Here is a 24,564-nt window from a genome sequence, read left to right on the forward strand (position 1 = left end):
GCATTGTCTATGTTTACTCGCCAGGCTCATCACCAATCTTCTCCAACTTGCCCATGGATCTCTTCTCGCCTGCCTCACCAATAACCCGAATCCGATCCACGCGCAGCTTCTCACTATCCCCATCACCATCAACAAAGAACAGAACCAGCGAGGTGACATTCTGGAAATTGACAAACCGCAACCCAACAGTCGCAGTCGCAGTCTTCTCATCCCAATCCCCAGCCTGAATCTCCACCTTCTGCACAGGTGGAATCCCATCCGCCTCATCAAACCCAAGCACATGAGCCGTATTCTTGTAAACGTGAATACTCCTCGGCCGCATAGGAGTCTCGTCATCGCCGTCCGCAGGCGGAAGCGAAGTAATCTGAAGCGAGTGCACCTTAAGCGTGGACTGGAAGGGGATGTACAGCATGAGCTGCTCGTCCGTGTCGCTCTCTACCCAATCCGCGGAGCTGCTCTCCGCCTTGCTCTTGCCCTTGCCGGCCAGGCTGGATGGCTTCGATGTGTCGAACAGTGTGCGCGGGGCTGCGAGCTCCGTGTCCCGGTTCAGCAGCTCCAATCCCTTCGGGTCGACTTGGTCGGTGATGTCGCTGTAGCCCTTGGCCACTGTGCCGCCGATCCAGGCCTCGCCTGAGCTTCCTTCGCCGGCGCCGGCATCGTCAGATTGGCTTGCTTCTGAGGCGAGCTTTTGCACGATCGAGTTCAGTTGTGCGGGGTTGGCGCCCTTGACGGTTTGGTTCACGCGGCCGTTCTTGAAGACGATGAAGGTTGGCATTCTAGGATCTGGTTGTTAGTATTGACTCAAAGGTTGTATAGTTTGGCTTGTAGGGTCTGGTAGGGTCTGGCTGGGCTGGTTCTTGTAGTGTACATACGCTGTGACGCCGTAAGCTTTGGCGAGGTCTTGTTGGTGGTCGACATTGATCTTCGTGAAGGTGATTTGGTTCGGGCGGGACAGCTGTGTCGCCAGCGAGTTATAGGCTGGGGCAATAGCCTTGCATGGTCCGCACCAGTCGGCGTAGACTGGTGGTATCAAGCCCAAGTTAGCGATTTGCTAATACAGGGTCAGCGGGGTAGCATCGGGATAACTTACAGTCAGCGACGACTAGGCGAGAGGCGCTGAGAAGCGAGGTGAATTGCTCCTTTGAGGAGATTTCAACGACGGACATGGTGAAGTTGTGGTGGGAGGAGGGATGGAGATGGATGGAAAGTCGTGTGTTTTGCTGCCTCCGAATATGTCATCAGCCCCTCTGCATAATCAACTTATCAACCACACCAGGCTATCTAGGTATGCTGGAGTAATTTGAACATTGTTTGCTGGTTGAGTTGAGTGGTTTGATTTGATTTAGGTCAAGTTAAAGCATTAAGTTCTTGCAAATTAGTGTTTGCCTACATATTTGGCTGGATATATATATCGCGGTGTAACGGCAGGCCAAGTCTATCCAATATATTTCGATGTATTCGACGTATAGCCTTATGAAAGTATTTAATCAACTCGCGATAAGCATATGTACCCAGATTTAAGATTAACCTGCAATTATATAACACAGCAGTTAATCTCACCAAGATATCAGTCGGAATTAAAACCGGCAGCTGTGGGATCTCCCGGGAGGGTTCAAAACGCATCGAGCGCTCGAGTCACATCCGATTTAAAATGCGACGAGACAGACGGGAACAGTCTCTTAATGGACCTCGGCCAATCTTCGACACTTGGTAGGCGTTGCAGCCTCGACCCAGAAAATCTGCCGCCCAACCCACAGCGAGACGAGCCCACGAGCAGGACTTGACGCTGCAACAGCATCCGCCCGAATATTTTGCTCAGCCCAGCAGACCCCCAGAAGCGCAGACCAAGCCAGTTGGTAGATGTGAGCCCTCCTTGCTGCGGCTTGCAGCAGACAGAGCGAAGATATCATCCCAGACACTCAATCTGCTTCACTCTTCAACAGCAAAAAGAATCTTCAACCAGAGACTGCATCCGCGACACCCAATAACAATCTCCCCATGCTCAGACTCCCTCTCCAAATCTTCTTCACTAACCAAGAACCCCCGTTCATCACCACACCGACAACCGCGATACCAGCAGTCCCCATCCTCGCCCTCGTCGCAGGCAAGATCCTCCAAATCCACAACTTCTAGACCAGTATGGAAAACATCGCCAGACTTCTCTGCAACCTTTACCCTATCCAGACGAAGGGAGCGGTCGTATTCGGCACGGAGGAGGGGGTCAGATAGTGTTTTGTAAGCGGTGGTGATCTGGTCAATGGTATACGGCTGTCGCGGGGAATCGGTCGAACGAAAGAGAGGGTTAGACGTAGACGTCGAGGGAGATGTAGTCGAACCGCTTAGACCTGCATCTTTCGCGACAGCGCCCGCTTTATCCGGGTGGTGTTTTAGCAGGGCTTTGTGGTATGCAAGCTTGATTTGCTGCTTGGAGAGGACCGTCCCGGTTGAAGATGCCATAAATGGCAGGCTGAGAATCTCGTAGAAATCGCCAAGAGGAGCCATCGCCCTTGTCGCCTCGCGGATGCCGTGTCGATTTGGGATGTAGTGTGGTCTGGCTGGTTGCGTTGGTCCCGTGTTGCGCCTGGTCCTTGTGCGGCCCGGTTTGGGGTGCGCGCTGGGTAGTGGTGACGCCTCGAGGTCTAGCGAAGAGGTCTAACCGCGTGCATATCAGGATTTCCCTGAGAATCCGGGGTAGGCTGGTGGAAAGCGGGGTGATTGGGGTTTCTTGAAGAATGAAAATGGCGGAGCGCAAGTCACTTGGGTGAGGGCCTTCCCGGATCCATACTTCCCCTTCGTACTCTTTCTCCCTTCATGCTCTTCTCCCTTCATACTCTTCTCCCTTCGTGCTCTTTCTCCCTTCACCTTTCACCTTCTCATCTACTCTCCTTATCTGGGTACAATTTATTCTTCTATCATCTTGGGTGACGGCTCATCTACACAGAGTCGCTGTACAGTTCCCATCAAACCTTGCTGGCAATCCAATGTGCTATACTCTACCCAGGAATATGCGGTAATCACTACGACGAAATGCAGATGCAAAATGCAAGGCAATCTAGTGTTTCATTCAAAATGGGAAGAAATCTCTGTGAGCAGTCGACTCGGATATCAAGACAGGAAAAGAAAAGTGAAAAGGACTGTTTAGCAGCTCCAAAGCAACTTGCTTACTCGGAAGCCTTGAAGACGAAGCGGTCCTCGGGCTTGACCTGGAAAGGCACACCAAGCTCAATGAGCTTGACAAAGACATCTGAGAACTCCTTGAAGAAGACATCGCTGTCCTTGGCGTAACGGTCAACGTGCTGCTTGAATGCCTTGTCCTTGATCAGGGCAATATCAGTGGGCAGCATCATGAGAGTGGAAGTGGTCTTGTCAGTGAACTGAGTAGGGCCGTTCCACTTCTTCTGGTTCCACTTCTCGTCCACAAGAAGCTTGAAGAACTCGTTGCTGAAGACAGTAGGGCTGAAGTCCCAGGGACCATCGAAGCCAGAGCGGTCACTGTGAGCGCGACCCAGAGCGTGGGCACCGATCAGGGCAACCATCTCGCGATCATCAAAGCCCATGCGACCGAAGACGTCGCGGATGTGACGCTGGCCCTGGGCGGCATCGGGCAGACGGCCGTCGGGAGTGCAGGCGGCGACGTCCTTGTCCTCACGGCCGGGTCTCCAGGGGATCGTGGGGCCACCCAGTTCCTGGATGGAGCAGGCACCAGCCAGAGTCCACAAGTCAGAGTAGGTGATCCAGGGGAACTGGGCCTTAATGGGCTCGAGGAAGTCACGGGCGTGCTTGAGACCGGCGTTGGCGCCGTGGTCAGATTCGGGAGCGAATCTCATAGTGGAGCCGTTGCTACCTCCGGTGCCGGTTTCCTTGTCATAGGTACCGCTGGCGTGCCATGCAAGACGGACGAGGACCTGTGAAGATGAATCGTGAGCTGTCTGCCTGAATTGCAAGCCTGTGGGCTTAACTTACAGGACCATAGCTGCCGTCGTCATAGTCCGTCTCGTTCTGGAGACGGAGAGCGATGGCGTCATACACCTTCTGGTAGTCGGCCTGTGTGGGGACGAAGGGGCCCTTGGGGGAGGCGCCGTTCAGGTAGAAGTACGCACCACCAGCGCCGAGAGCAGCAATACCGAAAGCCCAGATGCCAGTGGAGGATGAGGAGGACTTCTCGGAGCCAGCTTCAGAAGAATATCCACGACGGGCAGAGGCACGGAGACTCTGGGGGATGGCGAAACGGGTGCTGCGCGCAGCAGGACGGAAAGAGGAAGTCGCCGGGGTCGAGCGAAGGAAAACCCGGGATGCAGATCTGGCAGCCGAAGCCATTGTGAAGGAAGGTATGATATGTACGGTAAGAAATGAAAGGAGTCTAATGGGTCGCAGAGGAAAGGAAAGCAGAGAGAGTTCAGGTACAAGTACGAGAAGAGGGAGGAACCGGGAGCCCTAAGTATTTCCATTCGACTCCTCTACTCATACTCCAATAGAAGTTGCTGGAACAGCCAATCAAGCGGGCCACATATGCGATTTGCCTCGGCGTTTACGACTCTCCGCATTCTGCTCCCCGGGCTGTCACGGCCGTTTATCTATTGCTCATAGCCCCTGTCTTTCGCTTAAAGGTCGCTTCCTACTCAGATGGTATACTTACCCAAACTTGCCTTGTATACTAACAAAATCAACAACATTTGCTCATATGTTTTTCGGAGACAGACATGCCCTCGGATGGCATTATTAACAGCAAGACTCTGCTTGGCCAATTGCGCCCTTTCAAGACCCACCACCCCGTCCAGCTTACTGAACATATCGGTCTGGTCCGCTCACTAATATCGGCAGTCTAGATGCATAACATTTGCATCTATATACACGTAGATAAGCTAACCTATTATTATAGATCGCTTCCATGGTGCAAAATCAGTCTTTTCTATGGTCATAGGGTTTCTACCACGGTTCTAATTGATATTCACTACGTCGCTATAACATATTCAGTTGAATTGAGTTTTAGAGGTTCTTCATAAGCCAGTATCTAAATAGAGATAAAAGAGATATGAGATGAAAGAGCCATTGCTACCGTATAGGAATCGGCTTTTAGAATAGGATAACTTATTGAACAAGGCTCTCGCATCTTACACGCCACCTCTGAAAGAAAAAGATAGATCTACCTCGGAAAATAGAGATTACAACGTGCCATACCTGCCAATGCCCAATCCTGATATGCTCTCTAAGCCAAAACGAGTCGGTTTGAGCCTGACCACCAGTATGCTCTGCCCAGAGTTGTTGACATCCGGCGAATTTCAGGTACAGTATGTGTAATATATTCCTGGCTATGGCGGACATCCAGAACAATGCCGAGTGGAACGTGATAGAGGTAGGCGACCAACAGGCAACTACAGGTACCTTGCAGAAGTATTCAGCGCCTTCGAGAGCACTATCGCGACGTACACGGGTTGTGCAAGACAAGTCTGCGCCGGTTGTCATCCGCCTCTGTATTGCATTTGGTTGCCTTACATGTCGAATCAGCCGGAGAAAACCAATTGCCAGGAAGGGCAAGGACAAAGGGGGAGGATGGAAGACAGGGGGCGTATATGGTAGGATTTGAAGACTGTAAATTGGCTAGAGGTCCAATGTAAGACAATGTGTAAATAGGAATAAAAATTCATTGAGTATCTGGGATGTCCGTCGTAAAAAAGTCCTGCTGTTCGATAGATACGAACACCAGGGTGGAGTAGACGCAGCTCTGCTAAAAACTGTTTGGTTTTGATATGCCACGAACGAACGATTAAAAAATCACCCAAGAGACGTCCAGTGCCACAAGAAGGCACCACGCGGGTTATGTGGGGGTTAAGTGTGAGCTTGCGTAACTTGAAGTGTTGATCCAATTCCCGACATTAAGGAATTGAAGGAACCCTTGAAGTTTGTCAAACTCAGTGATGGTTGAGGAGGAAGAAACTCGCATCGACAGAAAATTTGTCTTAGCCTATGTGACACGTGACTACATAGTGCGGTCACCTGACTTGCACCACCTTTTGTATCGAAAATTTCGCGCGTTTGGATCTTTTTCTTCTTTACACTTTTTCGAACGCATAATCAACCTCCAATTCCTTTATATCATAGGATGGCAGGTCATATTGGCGTACTAGATGAAACTCCTGGGCATCATTAGTACTTTTCGACGGTATCGGGGGGCTTCGGCTCCTTTGGTGCAATGGTAGATGCAGTCATTGCTGCCCGGACATCCCTATATTGTAGCTCTTTATGCTTTACGAGAGTAAACCAAGGCGCCAAAGTTGTCAAAGCTGTCAGAGCTGCCCAATCTGCCCAATCTGCCCATCTTGCGGGCTTCTAGATGTGTTCTAGAAGACACGGTGCAGGCCCGCCAGGGAAAGCAATGCAGAGACAAGATGCGAATAGCAGCATTGTGAGCGTACCTAAGTAAAAAGAAATAACTAAGTTAGCAAGAATTAACGTTAACGTTAAGTTAACGTTAACCAAACCTGCGTGGTTGATCTTCTCCGCCCCTCGGAACTTGGATTCTTCCCCTATCCATTCCACTCTTTTCTCTTGTATTTCTGCCACTCCTTCTTTCTTGTAATTTGTATTTTTTTTTTCACCATGCCAAACGGCATCAATGGGATCAGCAAGCGCCAGCAGCAGCGCAATGAAAAGGCCTTGACGGAGCTGATCCGCACCGTTCCTGGCAATGACCGATGTGCCGATTGCGATGCCTTGACCCCAGGTTTGTCCCCCGCGTCACTATTGTTGATCACACACTAACTGTTTGATAGGATGGGCAAGTTGGAATGTATGTCGTCACCTTTACCCTCCGATCGAATCCGCAAACTGACCGTTCGTCTCCGATAGATGGGTATCTTCCTCTGCATGCGCTGCGCCGCACTGCATCGAAAGCTGGGCACACATATCTCCAAGATCAAATCTTTAAGCATGGACAGCTGGTCCTCGGAGCAGGTTGATGTGAGTGCAGTCGGACCGCCGGCACGACCACGAGCTGACAGAGAGCGCGCTTTACTAGAACATGAAATCGCATGGCAACATCCTTATGAACAAGATCTACAACCCGCGAAACATTAAGCCTCCAATTCCGACCGATATCGATGAGGCCGATGCGTGCATGGAGCGGCACATTCGAGCCAAGTATCAATATCGTTCGTTGGAAAATGGGAAGCCGAAGCCCCCGAGCCGGGAGGATTCGAGCTATTCCAACCCCAGGACCAAGTCACCCGAGCTGTCAAGAAGGGACTATGATGACAGATCTCCAGAGGGATCTCCTCCGCCTCTGCCGCCAAAGTCTGGCAAGTTCTTCAAGTTCGGTCTCCGGTCCTCGTCCTCCACATCCAACCTCCGCCGATTCGGAAACAAGCCTAAGGTCACATCGCCAACTTCAGACAGTGGTTCTTGGTCACCACCGCCGCCATTGCCATCCAGGAGGACCACGGGACTTGGTGCGCCTGTTGCCGATGTGACGACCGCCTCGTTTGAATCTAAAATGGCTGCACTGCAGGATATGGGATTCACCAATGACCGACGAAATGAGATGGTTCTCAAGGGATTAAATGAAGATTTAGACCGGGCAGTCGAAACGTTGGTCAGGTTGGGCGAGGGAAGCAACCCTACGTCAAGGTCCAGAACTCCTGCTGCGGCAAGCAATGGCGCATCTGCGCGCGCGGTAACCCCGAAGCCCGAGACATCCAACAATCCGTTTGACCGCGCCGTGTCGAATCCAGTGCCCCAGCAATCGCAACCCCAGACCGCTTCTTACAATCCTTTTGACAAACCAACCCTCACGGCTGCCTCTGCGCAACCCTTGGAATCGTCGTTCCAGAACCTGCAGGTTTCCCAGCCATTGTTCCCACACTCCACCGGTGGATATCCAAACCAGGCAAGCTCCATGCAGCAGCCCATGTACCAACAGCCATACACGCCTCCAGTCACGGCAACCTTCTCACAGTCTTCCTATGTCGCCTCGCCCCAGACAATGGATAGCTACAATCCTTTTGCCCAGACAGCGCCGCAGCCGCAGCCGCAGCAGCCACAGAATGGCTTGGCCAGCCAGTCATATCCAAACCCGAGTGCACAGCAGACGAACCCTTTCTTTAACACTGCGCAGCAAAACCAACCCATGCAGCAACAAGCTCAACAAATGACCAAGCAAGTGCCAACACTCGCGGCTCCCAACCAGCCTCATCACGCGAACACCATGCCGACCATGTCTTCCTCGTCACCTTTTGGTACCTCGCCATTCGGACCCTCGCCTTCATTCCAAGGGCAGCAGCAGCAACCCCAGCAGCAACCAAATGGTCTGGGGTCATACAACCCCTTTCAGTCAGGTCCGGCACCGACCACACCCCAGGGCGCAGGCGGCTACCCCAATCAACATCAGCAGCCGCAGCAACTCATGCCGCAGCCCACGGGACAGATGGACAAAAACAGCATTCTTTCCTTGTACAATTTGGGTCCCTCCCAATCTAATATTCCTCCCGTCCCCCAACAATACCAGGCTCAGCCCCAATCCACGGGAATGAACCCCTTCCCCCAACCCTCGAACCCATACGCCTCTATGCAACAGAACCAGACAAACCCCCAGCATCAGCCTCAGTCCCAACCTCAGCAACAAGCTGCCAATGTTCAATCCTCCTCAGCCAACAACCCATTCTTCGGCGGCGCTCCAACCGCTACCGGTCTTTCCGCTCAAGCAGGGCTGAACCCCTACCAGCAACAGCAGCAACAACAACAGCCCTCCCCAGGCGCTGGTAGCGGTCTTGCTGCTCAGGCGGGGATAAACCCCTACCAACAGCAGCAACAGCAACAACAGCAACAGCAGAAACCAACCTCGGGAACTGGTCTCGCAGCCCAGGCAGGAATAAACCCCTACCAACAACAGCAACAGCCGGGACTAGGAATTGGCGGCATGAACAACCAGCCTGGAGGCTTTGGAACAACCCCAACTATGGGAGGGAACCCCTCCCCGTTCAAAAGCGCGCCTCCGGCAGCCTCGGCATTCAATCGAACCCATATGAGCCAGCCGAGCGTGGACGTGAGCGGATTGCAGAATGGTCGGCATAGTCCTGATGCTTTTGCTAGTCTGAGTGCTCGCCATGGTTGATCTCCGTCATAATGTTTATACATTTCCATATTTGGATCTGGATTCAGATCCCATCCATGTTTTGGCCTTTTGAATAGTAGTATATGGCCTGACAGTGTGGATTTTGGATTTAAATTGGTGGATTGTATGCCTTGGATCGAACTTGGATGTTGACGTTGATATACTTACTGATAATGATGGATATAAAAGATTGACGAGACGTGTCACGCGCGTGCATATCGCATCTTGGGTCTTGTCTGTTTGCCACACTCTTTAATACTTTCTTTTTGCTCTCCCTCACTGTCTACCCCCTTTTATTTTCTTTCCCTTTTTGTGTTTGTTTACAAAAGATGATTTTGGTTTCCGATTAGCGGGTCAAAATGGTACATAGCATCTCTTTCTTGCAACTATCTTCGATGAAATTGATTACTGTCTAACTCAATGTGAACGTGTTTTAGACAGCTGGGGTATTCTGTCTTGGTCTCTATATTCAAATATTAAATGACATAGAAAGGGATGGGGTCACCGTCCTGAGGTAAATAAAAAGACACAGCAAAACCAGACAGCTATGCAGCAAAGCAAGTCAGAACATCCACAGATATTAAAGAAGCTCGAAAAGCAGCCAAAGTGCCACAAACAGTGCCATAAAAATGCGAATAATCTGATCATGACCAAAGATCCCGATCCAAAGGACTCTTCTTTTTACCTTGTAACCAAGAAGGCCACTCTGGGACCCAATTCACTCCCCAAGACGGAACCCAGCCAGTCCTACGCGCAGGCAACCGGAAACGCGCCAAAAAGGTCTCCCAACGAGACTTCGGCCGCCAAGGCCAAGCAACGGACGAAGTCCTAGGAGAGAAGAGTGACTGCGCAGAGCGCTGCCACGAAGCAAAGGTCGAAGGCGACGACGGCCAAGAAGGCCAAGAAGGAATATTAGAGGTCCAAGCACGCTTTTGCTGGCTGCGCATTTCTTTCCTGAACGACTCCATGATGCGATCGAATTGCTTTTCGCGGCTTTGCTGGACGCGCGCTTGGGTTTCGGCCCGCCATGTATCTTGCTCTGTTGGGTCGAGACACCAGACTACGATGTCGCCCCGACGGCGCCAGTCGTCGTGCCAGTCCGTGTTGAAGATGCGCTTGCATTCGCCGTAGGAGGAGCCGCGGAGGAGGCCGTGGAGGGTTGGTTCAAGCTGGGCGAAGAAGATGAGGTAGTCGGGCCATTCGTGTTGCGGAGCTGGATTTAGGTCTGTTCCTGATAGAGAATGCGCGGCTGAGGCGTAGCTGGGTCGGTGGGGGAAATGGCGGAGACCGCCAGCCATGTTTTGGCGGAGGAATTGACTTGGGTCATCGTAGAATTGGTCTGCTTCGTCGCGGTAGATGGCTTTTTGAGATTCGGTTTGGTCGATTGGGGGCTCGCAGGAGAGGGCCCAGGCGTTTATTGTTGGGTAGACTAGATGGGAGCGCCAGGGGGTGCTGTGGCAGGGCATTAGGAAGCCTGCTGATATTCCAGATGTAGATTCTGGGTCTCTCTGGGCGGTTGCGTGGGCTTCGTGTTGTTGGCGGAGATAGGAAAGGACGCTTAGAGGTCCTGAGGCGTGGCGAATAGTGGTGTACAGCGCAATGACTAGGTTAACAAACACGAGGAAGATGAGAATCAACCTGCGAGGGGTATGACGAGGGTATGCTCGTGAGTAAATGGCAGGGTAGAAGAATTGCACCAAAGGCGGCGCAGCCAAGATATGTAGAGATGGTAACAATGGGTAGATAAAGCGCACTTCCTTGTGTGAGATCAGAGAGAGGACAAAAGGCATGACAAGACACACTGTCGCCAATTGCACTCGGATGGCAGTCGGCACATTATCGACTACCGATGAGCTCCGGGTTGTCAAGGTTCGGTATAGTCCGAGAACTGCAAAAGGCAACAGTGTGGTGAGCAGAAGTGGGTAGCCTTCTGTGGCATAGTAATGGAAATTATTACTACCATAGAAGACAGCCAGTGATTGGGCGATATTGAAGTATAGGAACCTGAGTGGCGGGAACGTCCAAATTCCATAGAACAAGCGGTCTGCAACAGCAGATACAGCTAGCATTGCCGATCTACCGAGTCGTAACGTCAGCTGATGCTCACTTAGGTGTCAGACATACTCACCCGCAAACTATAACTTCGCCCAGGAGGATCCGCCGTTGGGCCCAAGAGGTCCGAAGCCAAGCGATGCTACCCAGTGTTGCCCAAACCAGGATATTGGTCGGTCGCAATATACATGCGAGTGCAGCCAGTGGTAGACATTGATGCAGCCTGCAAGAAACGTCAGCGGCTGCTATATACCTTGGATCTTCTTTCATACCGAAAAATAACACTTCGGTCTTGGCCCGTGCTCTTCTTTTGGCTGGCGGCATTTTTATCGTGGCCGTTGGTGGCTGCAGAGGCCGTCGACCATTGCCATGGCCATAGTTCCAATGCGACCACGGTGATTGTTGTTTCCAGGCAATTCGATAGGGTCCTAGTCGAGCAGAACCACTGCCAGGGATTCAGGACGGTAGCGGCCAGCTATTAACAGCGATAATTAATATGCGGCTTTCCTTGATTGCTCTTGGGATATTGAATACGTACCGTTGTCCAGGCACCACGAGATTCATTTCCGTAGACGCGAACTGCGAGCTTCCAAGTGTAGAAATCACCGATTGCCGCAACAACGGCCTGCGCTGTCTTCGGAGCGGCAAGCAGAAGTTCGGCGCGCGTCGCGGGGGAGACGTGAAGCATCAAAGAAAGGAAATCCGCAGCTTTGTAAAGAGCGGCGAAGATGAGTGGGTGTAGAGAGGATCGCAGTTGATTTCGCCATTCCTAGGAGCAATGCAATGTTAGACTCGGAGCTTCCTCGACGCGATCGCAATCACTCACCCACGTCAACCAGGCCCCCTGGTCTGGACCAAATGCGATCAGCCAGGCGGGCTCTAGTGATTGAAAGTATTCATCCGGCTGGAAGAACGTCCGCGTGGTAAAGGCGTTGAGCAGGCGGAAGGCGACCAGGAAGAGGAGGATGTTTCGGGTGGGCGCGTAGGGAATTGGAGGCGCGCGACGACGCGGAGAAGTAGGTGTAGACATGTTCACCAGAGATATCGCAAGTACTGGTTCAAGTGGCGCATTGCGCAAGGTTGTTCAAGGCCGGGCATGCGAACAGGAGAGGCCGATAAGGGGAGAAGTTGCCCCAGCTTGAGGACCGAGGTGAACTACGTAATGTGAACATTTTTGATTTATTCTCAACGTGAAGATTCAATTGATTTTAGTTGATTTTTCGTTAATGTATAGCATGAGAAGATATTCTCTGGTCTATCTAGATTTTAAATATTTATTCTTTAATAGAGTCGGCTGATCGCATCCTTGAGTAACCGAACTATGACGCGCATCTATAGAGTACATGTAGTTGACGTCTCTTCGACTTCCCTAATTCGATATAATTCTACAATATTACAATATTACAATATGATCCCCGCATTGGAAAAGACAAGCGAATCACAGCGAGTGAAAAACAAAGAAAATGGAGAGTGTAGGGTAATCCTGCGCATAGGGAACAGAGTCGGCACGACCTGTACTTAGCGGACGAGGGTTGACTGGGTCTAACACTTAACGGCATAGCGGCTGTATATACGCCACAAGCTACGGGGGATTTCCCTTACTTATAGCTGTCTTTTTTTCTTCCCTTCTTCTATCTTCACTTCTTCACTTCACTTCACTTCTACCTTTAATACCCTGTCGATCCCCTAGCTTCCTCTCCTAGCGCTCCCCGCAACCCACCATGGCTACCAACGGGTCTTTCTCCCACTACCACGCCGCTTCCTCCGCTGAGGCTATTGAGTCCGAGAAGCAATATGCTGCTCACAACTACCACCCTCTCCCTATTGTCTTCGCCCGGGCCCAGGGTACCTCGGTCTGGGACCCGGAAGGCCGTCACTATCTAGACTTCCTCTCCGCCTACTCCGCAGTGAACCAGGGTCACTGCCACCCGAAACTGATTGCGGCACTCGTGGATCAAGCTTCGCGTGTCACTTTGAGCTCCCGTGCCTTCTACAATGACGTCTTCCCTCGCTTTGCCCAGTTCGTCACAAGCTACTTCGGCTTCGACATGGTCCTGCCTATGAACACTGGTGCCGAGGCTGTTGAAACCGGCATCAAGATCGCCCGCAAATGGGGATACAAGGTCAAGGGCATTCCCGAGAACAAGGCTATTGTGCTTAGCGCAGAGAACAACTTCCACGGTCGTACAGTAAGTTACAATTCAACCCTTTCCGTGTCACATGCGGCAATACATCAGTGGCTGATTTATGGCTGCCCCTTGCATTAGTTTGCCGCCATCTCACTATCCTCTGACCCCGAGTCGCGCGAACACTATGGTCCTTATCTGCCCGGCATCGGCTGCACGATTCCCGGAACAGAGAAGCCCATCGCATACAACGACAAGGCTGCCCTCCGCGAAGCCTTCGAAGCGGCCGGCCCCAACCTGGCCGCTTTCCTCGTCGAGCCCATCCAGGGTGAGGCAGGCATTGTTGTCCCAGATCCCGACTACCTGCAGGAGGCTCGCGCGCTCTGCGACAAGCACAACGTGCTGTTGATTTGTGATGAGATCCAGACTGGCATTGCCCGCACAGGTAAGCTGCTCTGCCACGAGTGGAGCGGAATCAAGCCCGATCTTGTCTTGCTAGGCAAGGCTATTTCGGGTGGCATGTACCCTGTCTCTTGCGTGCTGGGCAGCAAGGACGTCATGCTCACGATCGAGCCCGGGACCCACGGTTCCACCTACGGCGGGAACCCTCTTGGTTGCGCTGTCGCTATTCGCGCACTTGAGATCGTACGTGAGGAGCGTATGGTCGAGCGCGCGGAGGAGCTCGGTCACTTGTTCCGGGCTGGGCTGGAGGGTCTCCAGAGCCCGCTTATTCAGACGGTGCGCGGAAAGGGTCTGCTCAATGCTATCGTCATTGATGAATCGAAGACCAATGGACACTCTGCTTGGGATCTGTGCATGTTGATGAAGGAGAAGGGATTGCTGGTATGTGATAGGATCTTCGTTTGGATCTGACTTACCGATTACTGACTCCTTGTAGGCCAAACCCACTCACCAGAACATCATCCGTCTTGCTCCCCCACTGGTCATCACTGAGGAGGAGATCCAGAAGGCCCTTGACATCATCAAGGAGGCTGTTACCGAACTCCCTAACCTCAAGGGCGCGTCTGAGGATCACGTCATTCCTCCCCCCGAGAAGAAGGTCAAGATTGGCCTCGAGAATTAGATGTACGGAAGATCAGACTCCGAATCTAATCAGACCCCTGATACGCGTGGGGGGATCTCGGATCTACCATGCATCTTTATTGCATGTCCCCTTGAGAATCCCATTGGACATCAGCTTCCCTGGAGCTTGTCCTACGATGTGACGATGGAATGGCTCTCTTTTATGTTCCCAGGCCAAAATTGTATCCCATAGCAAATAGATAGCTTAAAAAATGGAAACCCCTAACAAAGCTTAGCCTCGGAGTTAACGCCCTTATGCCCTACCAATTAATAATCGACTATCGACGCCACCTGCAGGGACGGCAAACGGAATTCTTAATGCCCGATGGACTCCGTCCTCCGATGGCTAAACTACAAAGAGATAGAACATTAACCTGCAATTCGACCTGTAAGCGAATGGGAGGACAAAACCGGGGTTTTGCTTTTAAATCAATTATTGTCCGGACTCGACGTTTCCTCTGGGATATTTATGGGAGATTACCCGTGACTCACTGTTTTATCATTTATAACTTCCCGATACTACCTTCTTTGATCTGCATTCCGGCAACTCAAGACATTCCAACATCTTGAGGAATTTCGCAGGATATGCTTATCGCCCCACATTTACATCTCTATAACAGCCAGTCCTCCCTTCTTTCACACCGCAACTCGGTGCTATGTCCACACCCGAACCACTCCAAGTAGTGGTGGCGGACGAGAAAGCCCGAGCAGCCCTAAGCTCATCGTCATCCAACGAAACCAAAGAGGAGCCCAAGAAAAAATGGTATCGAAAACTCAACCCCATGCGCCTACAGAAGATCCCTCCAATCCCAACGGAGCGATCTATCTCCCACGAACACGGCGCTTCATTCCTCAGCATAATCTCCTTCCAATGGATGTCCCCACTGATGAAAGTCGGATACCTGCGCCCACTGGAACTGCAGGATATTTGGACTGTTAACCCTGACCGGGCCGTTGATGTATTATCAGCGCGGTTTGATGCAGCATTAAACCAGCGGAATGAGAGTGGGACTAACCGCCCGCTCGTCTGGGCGTTGTATGACACGTTCAGGTTCGAGTTCTTGCTTGGTGGCGTGTGTCAATTTTTCAGTTGTTTGCTGCTCGTGTTTGCGCCGTATTTGACGCGGTACCTCATTGCTTTTGCTACCAGGGCTTATGTTGCTCAGCATACTGGTCAGCCGGCTCCGTATATTGGTGGTGGTATGGGTTTCGTTGTGGGTATCACTTGCATGCAGGCGCTGCAGAGTCTGTGTACGAATCAGTTCTTGTATCGGGGTCAAATTGTCGGTGGGCAGATTCGCGTGGTGCTTATTTCGCATATTTTTAACAAGGCCATGAAGCTTTCTGGTCGGGCTAAGGCGGGAGGGAAAGCTACTCCCGAGGAAGTTAAAGCGCTTGAAGCTACGAAGGAGGCTCTTCTCAATCCTGAGAAGAAAGGCAAGAAGGACGATAACCAGAAGCCCGATACTGCTGCTGCTGCTGCTCCTGGTGGAGTGGCTGGCGATGGCACGGGGTGGAACAATGGCCGCATCACTGCTCTCATGAGTATCGACGTTGACCGAATCAACTTGGCCTGCGGCATGTTCCATATGGTTTGGAGTGCGCCTATCACCGTCATTGTCACTCTTGTTCTTCTCTTGGTCAACATTGGCTACAGCTGCTTGTCAGGGTATGCTCTGCTGTTGATCGGAATGCCTGCCCTCACCTTCGCCATCCAATCCTTGGTCAAGCGTCGACGAAATATCAACAAAATCACCGACCAGCGAGTATCTCTCACCCAGGAAATCCTACAAGCCGTCCGCTTTGTCAAGTACTTTGGCTGGGAAAGTAGTTTCCTAGGTCGACTCAAAGAAATGCGGGGACGAGAGATTCGATCCATCCAGACATTGCTGGCTATTCGAAATCTGATCCTTTGCGTGTCCATGTCTATTCCCACATTCGCCTCGATGCTGGCTTTTATCACCTACGCCCTCTCAAACCACAACTTGGATCCCGCGCCGATTTTCTCTTCACTGGCTTTGTTCAACTCCCTGCGTTTGCCTCTGAATATGCTGCCGATGATTATTGGTCAAGTTACCGATGCTTGGACTGCTCTCAGCCGTATTCAGGAGTTCCTCCTTGCGGAGGAGCAAAATGATGATATTGAAATGGATGACAAGATGGAGAATGCCATTGAGCTTGAACATGCTTCATTCACCTGGGAACGTCTTCCAACAGATGAGAAAGATGCCGAAAAGGCCGAAAAGGCCCAAAAGGCAGGGAGGAAATCACTCTCCCCAAAATCCCCCAGGGAGAATTTACTGTAGAGAAACCCTCAGAGCCATTCAAGCTGAAGGATATGACAATTGAAGTTGGTCGAAATGAACTGTTGGCTGTGATTGGAACCGTCGGCTGCGGCAAGAGTTCCCTGCTCTCAGCCCTGGCAGGCGACATGCGTGTGACCGACGGAACTGTACGACTGAGCACCACACGCGCATTCTGCCCCCAGTATGCTTGGATCCAGAATACCTCCGTGCGCAACAACATTTTATTCGGAAAAGAATATGACGAGACTTGGTATGAGCAAGTTGTTGATGCATGTGCATTGACTCCGGATCTGGAGATTCTTCCAAATGGAGATCAGACTGAAATTGGAGAACGGGGCATCACCGTGTCTGGAGGACAGAAGCAGCGCTTGAACATTGCCCGAGCAATCTATTTCAATGCCGAACTCGTGCTCATGGATGACCCATTGTCGGCTGTGGATGCTCATGTTGGACGTCACATCATGGACAAGGCAATCTGTGGTTTACTCAAGGATCGCTGCCGAATTTTGGCAACTCATCAACTCCATGTTCTCAACCGATGTGATCGGATTGTTGTTATGGACGAGGGGCGTATTGATGCCGTCGACACCTTTGATAACCTAATGCGCGACAGTGCACTCTTCAAGCGGTTGATGTCTACTTCTAGACAAGAAGACACAAAAGAGGACGAGACCGAAGCAGTTGATGAAGCTGTCAAAGAAGCCGAAGAAAAGCAACCAGATCCCAAAAAGGCCGCACCTGGAAAGCCTACCGGTGCCTTAATGCAAACCGAAGAAAAAGCGACAGCCTCTGTAGGCTGGGGCGTTTGGAAGGCCTACATGCGCGCATCGGGCAGTTACTTCAATGCGGTCATGTTGTTGATTCTAATCGCGGCTGTTAACGTCGCCAACATTTGGACCAGTCTGTGGCTTTCATATTGGACTTCTGACAAATACCCTAGTTTCTCGACCGGCCAATACATCGGCGTCTATGCTGGTCTAGGTGCGGGTGTCGCTATTTTAATGTTTGCCTTCTCCACATACATGACTACTTGCGGCACAAATGCCAGTAGGACGATGCTTCAGCGTGCTATGACTCGTGTTCTCCGTGCGCCTATGAGTTTCTTCGATACTACGCCGCTTGGACGAATCACCAATCGCTTCTCGAAAGATGTCACAGTGATGGATAATGAGCTTTGTGATGCAATGCGAATCTATTCTTTGACGATGACCATGATTATTTCGGTTATGGTTTTGATTATCGTCTTCTTCTATTATGTGAGTTTTGTCTTTATGACTTTCATAACTATCTTAGACAACATTGAAATACTGACCCATTCTAGTTTGTCATCGCCCTCGTCCCACTAACTATCCTCTTCATCCTGGCCTCCAACTACTACCGAGCCTCCGCACGAGAAATGAAGCGCCACGAAGCAGTCCTGCGATCAACGGTTTATGCCAAGTTCGGTGAGGCTATCACTGGCACAGCATGCATCCGCGCATACGGAGTCGAGGATCAATTCCGACGTAGCATCTGTGACTCGATCGATGTGATGAACGGTGCCTACTTCTTGACCTTCTCCAACCAGCGCTGGCTCAGCGTTCGACTTGATGCGGTATCCACCGCCCTGGTCTTCGTCACTGGTGTATTGGTCGTCACGTCTCGGTTCAACGTCTCACCCAGTATCTCCGGCCTGGTGTTGTCCTACATCCTTTCCATTGCGCAGATGCTACAGTTCACGGTTCGTCAGCTTGCCGAAGTTGAGAACAACATGAATGCCACAGAGCGACTTCATTACTACGGTACCGAGCTGGAAGAGGAAGCACCATTGCATCTGACCGAGGTGGCCGCTAGCTGGCCCGAGAAAGGTCGCATCACGTTCACCGACACGGAGATGCGGTACCGAGCTGAACTACCACTCGTTCTGAAAGGTTTGAGCATGGATGTCCAGGGCGGCGAGCGCATCGGCATCGTCGGCCGCACCGGCGCCGGAAAGTCAAGCATCATGTCAGCATTATTCCGTCTCACCGAATTATCAGGAGGTAGCATTCAAATCGACGGAATTGATATTTCGACAGTCGGTCTCAACGACCTTCGATCCCGTCTTGCTATCATCCCACAAGACCCAGCCCTCTTCAAGGGAACGATCCGATCAAATCTGGACCCATTCAACGAACACAATGATATGGAACTATGGAACGCACTACGCAAGGCATACCTCATCGGCCAGGATCAAGAACTCGAAGTCGAAGGCGAAGGAAACGGCCCATCTCCTGGAACCCCAGCAACAAACAGCGACGCCGACACGCGCCCGTCAAATCGCCTCACACTCGAATCCCCAGTCGACGAAGAAGGTCTCAATTTCTCCCTCGGTCAGCGGCAACTTATGGCCCTTGCGCGTGCACTGGTTCGCGATGCGCGTATTATCGTCTGCGATGAAGCTACCTCGTCTGTTGATTTCGAGACTGATCAGAAGATCCAACGCACAATGGCGCAGGGCTTCGAGGGCCGCACTTTGTTGTGTATTGCTCATCGTTTGCGCACGATCATTCATTACGATCGAATCTGCGTTATGGACCAGGGCCAGATTGCCGAGATGGATGCGCCGGTTGTGTTGTGGGATAAGGAAGATGGTATCTTCCGGGCGATGTGTGACCGCAGTGGTATCACACGCGAAGACATCCTCAACGCCGATTGAAGGCATTTATTATATTCCTGTACAGGTATATAATCTCCGCATATAAGTATAATCTCAGCATATAAGCGCATAACGCACAAAAGTGATAATCAATGCACAATTCAACTTTACACTTCAAAAAAACATCCATCCACTTCCTACTTATCCAATTCACAAACCAACTCCATCCCCAAATTCCTCATCATTCCCTCAACCCCAGCCTCCCTCCACCCCTCCAAATCTCTCTCATCAACCTCAACCCTCTCCTCCACCTCCGACAAAGTCCCAACCGGCAACCCTGTAAACTTAACCGCCAACCCAGGCGCCGTCCCAACAACCCTCATCCTCAAACCCTCAAGCACACCCCTCAAATGAGCCGCCGCCTTCCCGCCACCCCCTCGACCCGTAAGAAACAATACCCGCCGGCTTGCCCACCCACTCATAGTACAGGTAATCAAGCGCGTTCTTCAGACTCGCCGGTATACTCCAGTTATACTGCGGCGTGACGAAGATGAAGGCGTCGAATTGGCGCACGAGAGCAGACCACGCGCGCGTGTGAGCTTTGCTGTAATGCGGTGTGGGGTCTGATGCTGGTAGGCTGGCTGGGATTACGGATTCGTCGTAGAGGGGTAAGGATTGCGCGGATAGGTCGATGATTTCTAGGGTTATGTGCCTTGGATCTGTGTCGATTGTTGTGTCGTGTGTGTGTTTGGTTGGGATTGTTGGGTCGGAGGCTAGGATGTCGTGCACGTATTGAGTTATTGTTGGGTTTAGTCTTGGGCGGCGAGTGCTGCTTGTTACTATGGCGACTCGCTTGGGGGCATTTTTGGGTGGTTTTTGATGATTTAGGTGAATTGGGATCTCGAGGTGGGTGGTTTGAATGTGAGGTTGTATGACTTCATCGAGGCTCGGGGTCGGGTTTGTCGGATATTGTAGGCTCGGGTCGGAGTTTGGGGGTTCTATCCAAATTTCCACATTGCTGTATCCTCTACTAAATCTAAAATGAACTTTAAGGAGCCCGCGGGTATTTTAATTGCAGTTTTAGAGGGTTGGATGCAAGATCTACATCTGAAATGGAGCAAGCCATAGAACCTTAGACATAGAGAGTTTTCTCGATTGGACTTCCATCCAAACTTAAGTAGATTCGTTTCGCAAGTGGAATGATTTATTGAGACGCTCAGTTACTATAGCACGGCCAGAACATTGCTCAAGGATTCTTTGCGTTTCGTGTAGATCATTGGAGTAGTAAACACATCCGAGGTAAATGTAACAAATGTGAAGGAAGTTCCAAATATCGTCGCCATTCTGGGCGAATAACACAAGTCAGCGGATACACTAGCATTCTCTCATACCATCCCTCCATTTTGATAATCGATTCCCATCCATACCAAAACTCGATTAGCTGCAAGACATAAAGCAATGAGTCTGCCCTTGCGTGCCAATGCTCTCTGCCACCGGGTCAGGTCTACGTAGCCAATTAGCCAACATATCTGTACAATGATCAACATGCTCAAGATCTCCAAGCATGGTATCCAGACGATCACCCCGCATATGGACATCATGGCCTCGCCGAAGAAGGTAGAGACAATGAACTAGATGCTCTCGGATAGAAGTCCAGTAGAAATCCGGGTTGCGACCAACTTCGTCGTAGTCCTTCATCTGGCGAGTAGCTGCTTCATCGTAGTAATAGACAAAGGGCTTGCCGTCGTTGAAATGCGCGAACTCGTGTGTAAAGTCTCGCGGGCATTTTTCGTGGAGCCAGCAGCCTGCAAGAGGGTCGTAATCACAGCCAAGGGCTTTGGCTTCCGCGGTTGAGTTTCCACATGTGTAGGTTGTGCGAGTTGTCGTGGGGAGGCACTGGCGTTTTCCGTTTAGATCTGCAGGGTCTGCGGATGATGTTCCTTTCAAGACAAGGACGCGGAATGGTTCGACTGTGATTGCTGCGATTATGGCGAGGACCATGAGTATCATTACGAGGAGGAGTCCGGTTATGGTGATTGCGGCAAGATTGCGTTTGAGAAAGGAGTGGAAGGCTGGACGCTGGGGTCTGCTTGTTACTGGGGCATCGTTGTCGCCATCGGAATCCATCCTGGAAACAGGCTGGTAGTCGCGAGAGAATGGTTTGTCCATCTTGTCGATTCTGAGTGCCCGGTAACAATTTTGGGGAGTTTCATAAAAGAGAAAGGTCTCTCTGGGGCAAAGAGATTAAGATACATGCTGTGTTCAGATGACATTCTTATTAACATTGGCAGACAAAGGGAAGATAAACATGCAGCTGCTATAGATGACTCGATCGAGACATGAATAAATGTTCTGCTAGCAGCACCTATCATAATGCTTCAATAGAAATGAGGCGACGACCAAATCAAGTGTTCAATAAGCCCGGAGTCTATACTCTTCAGGTTGCGAAACAAAGAAACTCAACCTCGACAATTCCCGACCTCCTTAGTTTCGACCCAAATTCATCCCTGAAGAGAGCCCCATCTAATTAAATGCTATCCTTTTAACATTCAGTGAGCTTAGCAGCCACAGGAGGATATCGTTCTCCCACAACAGGAATTTTATCCAAAATCGAGCTAATCTCCTCCAAATCAGCGCTCGACAAGTCAACTCCCGTGGCATTCTCTTTTTTGTCGAGCCAAGAGCACCGCTGATGGGGACAGTTGAACGTCGGCTGGACTGTCGGCCCTAGCCAGCCATCCAACTGGTTGCCCTTTGCCTGGCTACCTCACCATTTCATTGTTTGACGGCGCGACAATCACCATGGCGCCCAGACCCGAACTTTCGCAGCTTCTTAAGATTCGCGAAATGATTCGCAGCAGATCACTGATTGGACGGTGATTAACCAGATAGAGACATGTCATATAACATGATCGTCTTCGATTCGTTTGGTACTTTATCAAGGGCAGTATGGGGACTAGGTCAACTTTCAGGCTGCGTCCAGTATACGATAGATCTTAGGCTTAGGGCTTAGGAAAGGAAGCGTAACACCATCGATGATAAAAGCGCTCCCCGATAGATGGTCTTGACACGTGGAGATTGTATTGACGCTCCAGTTATAACATCCCACCCTTCCATAAAACTTATAATCACACTTAAAGATTTCCAAAAAGAACAAAGCCGCAAACCAAAGCTATATACAAAATAAATGAGAGAGAAATTTACCAAGCTTGCTCTTTGCAAACTTCATTTATAGCAAAGTGCCACGCTTATGCAACGGTGACGGTCTTGTTAAGAGTCTCCAGGTAGGGGAAAGGACCAGCCTGCAAATAACGTCAGTATACTAGAATCCCAACTCTGGAAGCGCACAAAGCTGTGAATAACTTACACCAATCAAAGTAGCGTGAGCAACATTAATCTGTCCCGTTCCTTTGGCAGCTGACTGGGGCACTGTGACAGTGAAGTTCTCATAGGGGGGCTGGCTGCTCTCGTGGTATACGGGATCGAAGGGCCCGTTATAGAGGATTGTTCCCATAACTTCCTCTGGGGTGTGGCAGGGCGAAGATGCGCATGAGGAGAAGCCAATTGCGACTGCCATCTCCTTGGAGCCTGTAAGGGAGTTCTGTGAAGAGAGTCTGTGTCAGAGGAATTGTGCTGTTTGATAGACTTTAGAGAGATTCACTTACGGGACGCTGGACTTGGACAACAATCTGATCACCGGCAGTGACCTTCTGGCCTGTGGAAGGGAGGCCGATCATGGCATTCTGGGCAAGGGCCGAGACGGCGAAGAGGATCATGGAGGCGAAGAACTTCATTATGATGGATGGGTATGTGCAGTGAATTCGAGAATAAATAGTTGGCTAGTATGCTTTTGTAGAGTATACAGAGTGGATTGAGAAGTATTGGGTTGGATCCGGGATTTTATATCTAAGAAACTGCACGAGCATGATCTGATCTCCCAAAGTTAGAATTCTAAAATAATCCAGCGGCGATGATGGTAATTCGTCAAGTCTCTGCAAGTCTCAGTACGATCCAGCGCGAAGCCTTGGTCGGTCGACACTAAAGGGCGATCCGGTAACCGGCTCGACGATCGCCCAATTATTGTGGGTTGCCTTGCAGATTCAAATAAGCAAGCTGACTGGTCTCACTATTTAAGGGTTACACTTATCGTCTGATTTGATTTCGATTTGGGCTCCTTTAGGGATGTTCGCGCTTTCAATAAAACTTTTGACGTTGAGATACTCGGGCGTTGTGATAGGGACGTACTGGATGTTCTTCGGCTAACCACTGAAATACCCCCCTCGCCCGGAATCATGCATGATTATCTATCGGAAAATAAAATTAGCACGATGACTAAAGTTCCAGAAAGCCCCAGAGGTGCAAAGCCCCTACATAAATATGAGTCAGAAAAGCTTCAAGGGTTAAGAAAACCAGGCGCCCTATGTTCCCCTAGTTGGGCGTCCCCTTCGAGGGCGCATGTTGCGTTGCGGGGGCGCAGGGCTAAGCATCGGTGCTAAACTTAGATCACTTTGGCTGACAGCTGAAGATGAGGTACCAGGTAGGACATGTCGACCTATTTTGGAATCCATGGGTGTCTTCATTGCCAATTGGGCCCGTGTCACAGCCTTAACCTTGCTGTAGGAGTAGGAGTTAGATTGAGCCCTAGCACCTCAAGTTATCCTGGTGCACTGCACTGCATGTACCCAGAAATCACAGATCACCTTACCCATGATCTGCGATAGGTAGTAAAAAATTAGTGAGACTCGACTAGGTCTAGCTATTTATAAGCAGTATGTATGCCTTCTCTTATTTTGTTACCAAGTATACTGTATTTGTGTCAGGATTTTGTCTGATACGTTGATCACACAGCTGCTTTATTGCTTAGAAACCGCATCATTTCGATAGATTTTCCTTTTTGAGCCAGGATAGATATGATACATCTTCGCGCGAAACCCTCTCACTAGGTATTATTTTTCTTCATTCACGTGCTGTCTCTTTTACTTTGATAGGCTTTATGTCATTAACGTTTTTGAATAGTAAAGCGATACTTCAAGTGACTCCTATTAGGTAGAATGTTCTGCATAAGGAAACTGCAACTTGGCTATCTAACATACTAACACTTATACGTATGACGTTAGCCACATCATTCTCTTAAATACCGGATTCCTATTAAAACCTCATATCTGATTGAAACTAAACTAGATCTATTAGACGTGATCACCGACCCTCAAAATTGTGATGTTCCATTTTGCGAACCAGCGCCCTATCCATCTTACCTTTTCGTAGTCATTAATG

At 50.5% G+C, this 24,564-nt stretch overlaps 10 protein-coding genes across 10 annotated transcripts; 4 read left to right on the forward strand and 6 right to left on the reverse strand.

Moving 5' to 3' along the window:
• Positions 1–13: 13 nt before the first annotated feature.
• Positions 14–1,166, reverse strand: N7446_002150 (thioredoxin-like protein 1; the record flags this gene model as incomplete). The annotated part of the gene is made up of 3 exons (XM_058510899.1): positions 14–776; positions 873–1,020; positions 1,091–1,166. The coding sequence occupies 3 exons, from the start codon at positions 1,164–1,166 to the stop codon at positions 14–16; spliced, it is 987 nt and encodes a 328-aa protein (XP_058376435.1).
• Positions 1,167–1,929: 763 nt separating this feature from the next.
• N7446_002151 (uncharacterized protein) lies at positions 1,930–2,502 on the reverse strand (the record flags this gene model as incomplete). The annotated part of the gene is made up of 1 exon (XM_058510900.1): positions 1,930–2,502. The coding sequence occupies one exon, from the start codon at positions 2,500–2,502 to the stop codon at positions 1,930–1,932; it is 573 nt and encodes a 190-aa protein (XP_058376436.1).
• A 659-nt stretch (positions 2,503–3,161) lies between these two features.
• N7446_002152 (peroxidase) lies at positions 3,162–4,317 on the reverse strand (the record flags this gene model as incomplete). The annotated part of the gene is made up of 2 exons (XM_058510901.1): positions 3,162–3,905; positions 3,964–4,317. 2 exons carry the CDS (start codon positions 4,315–4,317, stop codon positions 3,162–3,164), a joined length of 1,098 nt encoding a protein of 365 aa, XP_058376437.1.
• A 2,280-nt stretch (positions 4,318–6,597) lies between these two features.
• N7446_002153 (uncharacterized protein) lies at positions 6,598–9,106 on the forward strand (the record flags this gene model as incomplete). Its single annotated transcript, XM_058510902.1, has 4 exons — positions 6,598–6,721; positions 6,771–6,787; positions 6,847–6,957; positions 7,016–9,106. The coding sequence occupies 4 exons, from the start codon at positions 6,598–6,600 to the stop codon at positions 9,104–9,106; spliced, it is 2,343 nt and encodes a 780-aa protein (XP_058376438.1).
• A 644-nt stretch (positions 9,107–9,750) lies between these two features.
• Positions 9,751–12,188, reverse strand: gpi10 (putative glycosylphosphatidylinositol-alpha 1,2 mannosyltransferase; the record flags this gene model as incomplete). Its single annotated transcript, XM_058510903.1, has 5 exons — positions 9,751–11,182; positions 11,235–11,381; positions 11,431–11,633; positions 11,697–11,927; positions 11,985–12,188. The coding sequence occupies 5 exons, from the start codon at positions 12,186–12,188 to the stop codon at positions 9,751–9,753; spliced, it is 2,217 nt and encodes a 738-aa protein (XP_058376439.1).
• Positions 12,189–12,879: 691 nt separating this feature from the next.
• Positions 12,880–14,368, forward strand: car2 (ornithine-oxo-acid transaminase; the record flags this gene model as incomplete). The annotated part of the gene is made up of 3 exons (XM_058510904.1): positions 12,880–13,347; positions 13,426–14,127; positions 14,183–14,368. The coding sequence occupies 3 exons, from the start codon at positions 12,880–12,882 to the stop codon at positions 14,366–14,368; spliced, it is 1,356 nt and encodes a 451-aa protein (XP_058376440.1).
• A 655-nt stretch (positions 14,369–15,023) lies between these two features.
• Positions 15,024–16,673, forward strand: N7446_002156 (uncharacterized protein; the record flags this gene model as incomplete). Its single annotated transcript, XM_058510905.1, has 1 exon — positions 15,024–16,673. One exon carries the CDS (start codon positions 15,024–15,026, stop codon positions 16,671–16,673), a length of 1,650 nt encoding a protein of 549 aa, XP_058376441.1.
• Positions 16,674–16,705: 32 nt separating this feature from the next.
• Positions 16,706–19,350, forward strand: N7446_002157 (uncharacterized protein; the record flags this gene model as incomplete). Its single annotated transcript, XM_058510906.1, has 2 exons — positions 16,706–17,929; positions 17,995–19,350. The coding sequence occupies 2 exons, from the start codon at positions 16,706–16,708 to the stop codon at positions 19,348–19,350; spliced, it is 2,580 nt and encodes an 859-aa protein (XP_058376442.1).
• A 333-nt stretch (positions 19,351–19,683) lies between these two features.
• On the reverse strand, positions 19,684–21,459 carry N7446_002158 (NADPH-dependent FMN reductase; the record flags this gene model as incomplete). Its single annotated transcript, XM_058510907.1, has 2 exons — positions 19,684–20,063; positions 20,826–21,459. 2 exons carry the CDS (start codon positions 21,457–21,459, stop codon positions 19,684–19,686), a joined length of 1,014 nt encoding a protein of 337 aa, XP_058376443.1.
• Positions 21,460–22,223: 764 nt separating this feature from the next.
• On the reverse strand, positions 22,224–23,148 carry N7446_002159 (uncharacterized protein). Its single transcript, XM_058510908.1, has 3 exons — positions 22,956–23,148; positions 22,658–22,891; positions 22,224–22,592 (listed from the first exon to the last, which is right to left on the reverse strand). The coding sequence occupies exons 1-3, from the start codon at positions 23,082–23,084 to the stop codon at positions 22,539–22,541; spliced, it is 417 nt and encodes a 138-aa protein (XP_058376444.1). The 5' UTR covers positions 23,085–23,148; the 3' UTR covers positions 22,224–22,538.
• Between the last annotated feature and the right edge of the window lie 1,416 nt (positions 23,149–24,564).

This window comes from Penicillium canescens, assembly GCF_028828765.1.
Source record: "Penicillium canescens strain IBT 15451 chromosome Unknown utg000002l_segment0_segment0, whole genome shotgun sequence".
Taxonomy (NCBI): Eukaryota; Fungi; Ascomycota; class Eurotiomycetes; order Eurotiales; family Aspergillaceae; genus Penicillium; species Penicillium canescens.